Source organism: Nicotiana tomentosiformis, chromosome 6, assembly GCF_000390325.3.
Source record: "Nicotiana tomentosiformis chromosome 6, ASM39032v3, whole genome shotgun sequence".
NCBI classification, from domain to species: Eukaryota; Viridiplantae; Streptophyta; class Magnoliopsida; order Solanales; family Solanaceae; genus Nicotiana; species Nicotiana tomentosiformis.
The window spans coordinates 5940092-5944637 of record NC_090817.1 but is presented as its reverse complement, the minus strand read 5'-3'; the positions used below and the strand labels follow the sequence as shown (position 1 = coordinate 5944637).

The following is a 4546-nucleotide window of genomic DNA, read 5'->3' as shown; positions in this document are numbered from 1 at the left end:
CGATCAAGAACAAAATTTAGATTAAATTGCAAGATACTTTACTCTCATTATCATGATCTCCATCATGATGACAAGTCTCAAATATTAATCAAATAATTAATAATAACTATGATAAACGAATATCAAATGCCATATATTTTTATATCAAATAACATTCACAAAAATATTTTCAAATCATCAAATATGAGATTGGATCAAGGGCATATCTAATATATCCCTAACAATCTCCGACTTGCACTAGAGCCAATTGCTCTTGTACTTAATTCCCAATTTTCACTTGTGCTTGTCAAACTCCTTTGCTCCAAGTGCTTTAGTGAATGTGTCTGCAACATTTTCCTTTCCATCAACCTTTTGAATTTTGACGTCTCCGCGTTCAATAATCTCTCTTATCAAGTGATACCTTCGCAGAACGTGTTTAGATTTTTGGTGTGATTTTGGTTCTTTTGCTTGAGCAATGGCTCCAGTATTGTCACACAATAATGGAACTGCACCTTCTATTGAAGGAACCATACCAAGTTCATTTAAGAACTTTTTCATCCATACAGCTTCCTTAGCAACTTCACTAGCTGCTATATATTCTGCTTCAGTCATCGAATCAGCTACTGTAGCTTGTTTGGAACTTTTTCACTCACAGCCCCACCATTTAAGGTGAATACATAACCAGAAAAAGATTTGCTATCATCTCTATCTGAAGAGAAACTTGCATCAGTATAACCTTCAAGTTTCAACTCAGAATCTCCATAAATGAGGAATTGGTCTTTAGTCCTTCTTAAGTACTTAAGAATGGTCTTCACCACCTTCCAATGTTCCTCACCAGGATTTGCCTGATATCGGCTAGTCACTCCTAGTGCATAAGTCACATCAGGACGTGTACATGTCATGGTATACATGATAGCTCCCACTGCACTAGCGTATGAGATCTTACTCATGCGTTCTCTCTCTTCAGGTGTTTTAGGACAATCCTCCCTGTTGAGAGTAATTCCAGTGCCTATCGGTACATAGCCTCTTTTGGAATTATCCATGTTATACCTCTTTAAGATGCTATCAATGTACAAAGACTGGGAAAGCCCAAGCAGCTTCCTAGATCTATCTCTATAGATCTTTATTCCTAATATATAAGCTGTTTCTCCCATGTCTTTCATGGAGAACTATTCAGATAGCCAAATCTTGGTACTTTGCAATGCCGGTATATCATTTCTTAAGAGCAATATATCATCAACATAAAGTATTAAGAATATAATTGTGCTCCCACTAACCTTTTTGTACACACAAGGTTCTTCTTCGCATTTAACAAAATTGAACTTTTCAATTGTCTTGTTAAAGCGAATATTCCAACTTCGAGAAGCTTGCTTTAGTTCATAAATGGATCTTTGTAGCTTGCAAATTTTATTATGATCAGACGGAGATGTGAAATCTTCAGGTTGTGTCATGTACACATCCTCTTCTAGCTCACCATTAAGGAAAGCTGTTTTCACATCCATTTGCCATATTTCATAATCATAGTAGGTTGTTATAGCAAGCAAAATCCGAATTGATTTGAGCATTGCCACGAGAGAGAAAGTCTCGTCATAGTCGACTCCTTCTTTATGACGATATCCCTTGGTAACAAGACGGGCTTTGTAGGTATCCACCTTTCCGTCTACTCCAATCTTTTTCTTAAAAACCCATTTACAACCTATAGATTTTATATCCTTTGAAGGTTCAACTAAAGTCCATACTTTATTTTCCTTCATGGATTCCATTTCGGATTCCATGGCCTTTTGCCATTTCTCATAATCAGAACTTTGTATAGCCTCTTCAAAGGTCTTAGGGTCATCATCATTATGATTAAACTCATTTGATACATCATCTTGTACCATTAGATTTAATCTAGTTGGTACATGACGTTCTCGTGTAGACCTTCTAAGAGGTGCTTGTACAACTTGTTCACCTTGTGCTGGATTTGGTTGTTGTTCAATTTGGTTTGGAGCTGGTACATTAACCTGTTCTTGAACTACATTTAGTTGTTGAACTTCAACTGTTGAAGATGGAAACTTCCTTGTCAACTTCAAAACATCCAATAAAGGTTCTTCAACTTGTGTCTCATGATCTTGATTTTGTGTTGATTCATTTGTTTCTTGAACTTCATCAAGTTCTATTTCTCCACTATAATTTCTTTCCAAAAGAAATTCCATTTCCAAAAAGGTTGCTCCTCTAGACACAAACACTTTATACTCAGAAGGGTGATAAAAATAATATCCCATTGTTTCTTTGGGATACCCAATGAACCTACACTTATTAGATCTTGAGTTAAGTTTATCAAATTGAAGTCTCTTAACATAAGCTCGATAACCCCAAACTTTAATATGCTTAAGATTAGGCTTACATCCTTTCCATATCTCATAAGGTGTTGTAGAGACTGACTTAGTGGAAACTTTATTAAGTAAGTATGTTGCTGCTTCCAAAGTATATCCCTATAAATTTATTGGAAGATCAGTGAACCCCATCATAGATCTCACCAAATCTAATAAGGTTCGATTTCTCCTTTCAGACACACCATTGTGTTGTGGTGTTCCTGGAGGTGTCCACTGTGAGAGAATCCCATTCTCTTTGAGATACATAGTAAAATTTTTACTAAGATATTCTCCACCTCTATCAGACCTTAGTACTTTAATACTTTTACCAGTCTGTTTCTCAACTTCACTACGAAACCTTTTGAACATTTCAAAAGATTCAGATTTGTGTTTCATAAGATACACAAATCCATATCTTGACATATCATCAGTGAAGGTGATAAAGTAAGAATATCCACCTCTAGCTTGAATTTTTATGGGCCCACAAACATCTGTATGAATTAGTCCCAATAATTCAGTAGCTCTTTCTCCACTTGTTTCTTTGGGATACCCAATGAACCTACACTTATCAGATCTTGAGTTAAGTTTATCAAATTGAAGTCTCTTAACATAAGCTCGACAACCCCAAACTTTAATATGCTTAAGATTAGGCTAACGTCCTTTCCATATCTCATAAGTTGTTGTAGAGACTGACTTAGTGGAAACTTTATTAAGTAAGTATGTTGATGCTTCCAAAGCATATCCCCATAAATTTATTGGAAGATCAATGAACCCCATCATAGATCTCACCAAATCTAATAAGGTTCGATTTCTCCTTTCAGACACACCATTGTGTTGTGGTGTTCCTGGAGGTGTCCACTGTGAGAGAATCTCATTCTCTTTGAGATACATAGTAAAATTTTCACTAAGATATTCTCCACCTCTATCAGACCTTAGTACTTTAATACTTTTACCAGTCTGTTTCTCAACTTCACTACGAAACCTTTTGAACATTTCAAAAGATTCAGATTTGTGTTTTATAAGATACACAAATCCATATCTTGACATATCATCAGTGAAGGCATTATTAAAGAAATTGATCCTACAGCTACGGCCGCAACTTTTGCACCATTTCTAACTTGTAGATTAATTTCTCCTTTCTTCAACCTTCTACTTATTTGGAACCCCTGCAATATATTGTAGATGTTATAACCACTGCCAGTATCTAATACCCACAATGAAGCATCGGTAGTAGTTAAAGAAATTTTGAAAACTTTTTTCATTTGAGTCTTACCTTGTTTCTTGTCATTTAGAGTTGTAATATACTCCTGACAGTTTCTCTTCCAATGTCCTATCTTCTTACAATGGAAACATTCAGCATCAGATTAGTCAGCTTTGCCTCTTTTGCCTTTGGGTTTGGTCACACCACCCTTAGGCACAGTAGGCTTCTTCTTGGGTTTATTTTTACCCTTACCCTTCTTCTTAGAAGAGTTTCCAACCAACATGACAATTCCTTTCTTCTTCTCAGATGCAAGTTGATTCTCATAATCAATTAGCATATTAAGCATCTCATGAAGATCACAGTCCATTTTATGTATATTGAAATTAATAACAAACTGTGAAAAGGATTCAGAGAGTGACTGCAAGATCAAATCTTGAGAAAGCTCTTTACCCAGTTTGCACCCCAACTTCTCAAGTTCTTCAATAAGATCAATCATATGATTGACATAGGGTCCAACTGGAGAGTTTCCAGTCAATTTGAATCCAAATAAACCCTTAGATAGCTGGTATCTAGCCGTCCTTCTTTGTGTATCAAACCTCTTCTTAAGATGTTCAATGATTGCAGTTGGATCCATATCCTGATGTTTCCTATAGAGCTCAGAACTCATAGAAGCGAGAATGATGCATTTGGAAGCAAGACATTCTTCCAAGTATTTCTGATAAATCTTGGTGGCATCATCCTCATCCTCATTTGGGACTTCCTTGGCAGGCTTATCGATCACATCAATAAGTTTTTCATGCATGAGAACAATTCTCAAATTTTTGTATGTAATGACCCGGCCGGTCGTTTTGAGAATTTGAGCCCAGATCCCCTAATAACTGTTTTCCCCACATTTGTTTCTGCTATTGAGACTTGCCGGAGTGATTGGTTATGGAATTCAGAGAGTTTTGGGACACTTAGTCCCTAGTTGTGAGTTTATGCCTCAGAGTTTGGACCGTAGTCGGAACTGTGT

At 36.3% G+C, this 4546-nt stretch overlaps 1 protein-coding gene across 1 annotated transcript; it reads right to left on the bottom strand.

The window, feature by feature from the left end:
- Positions 1-3917: 3917 nt before the first annotated feature.
- On the bottom strand, positions 3918-4336 carry LOC117273705 (uncharacterized). Its single transcript, XM_070178131.1, has 2 exons — positions 3985-4336; positions 3918-3928 (listed from the first exon to the last, which is right to left on the bottom strand). Exons 1-2 carry the CDS (start codon positions 4334-4336, stop codon positions 3918-3920), a joined length of 363 nt encoding a protein of 120 aa, XP_070034232.1.
- Positions 4337-4546: the final 210 nt, after the last annotated feature.

Bases quoted from the DNA above. Each gene is read 5' to 3' on its own strand.
- LOC117273705 (XM_070178131.1), bottom strand. From the start codon at position 4,336: ATGCATGAAAAACTTATTGATGTGATCGATAAGCCTGCCAAGGAAGTC.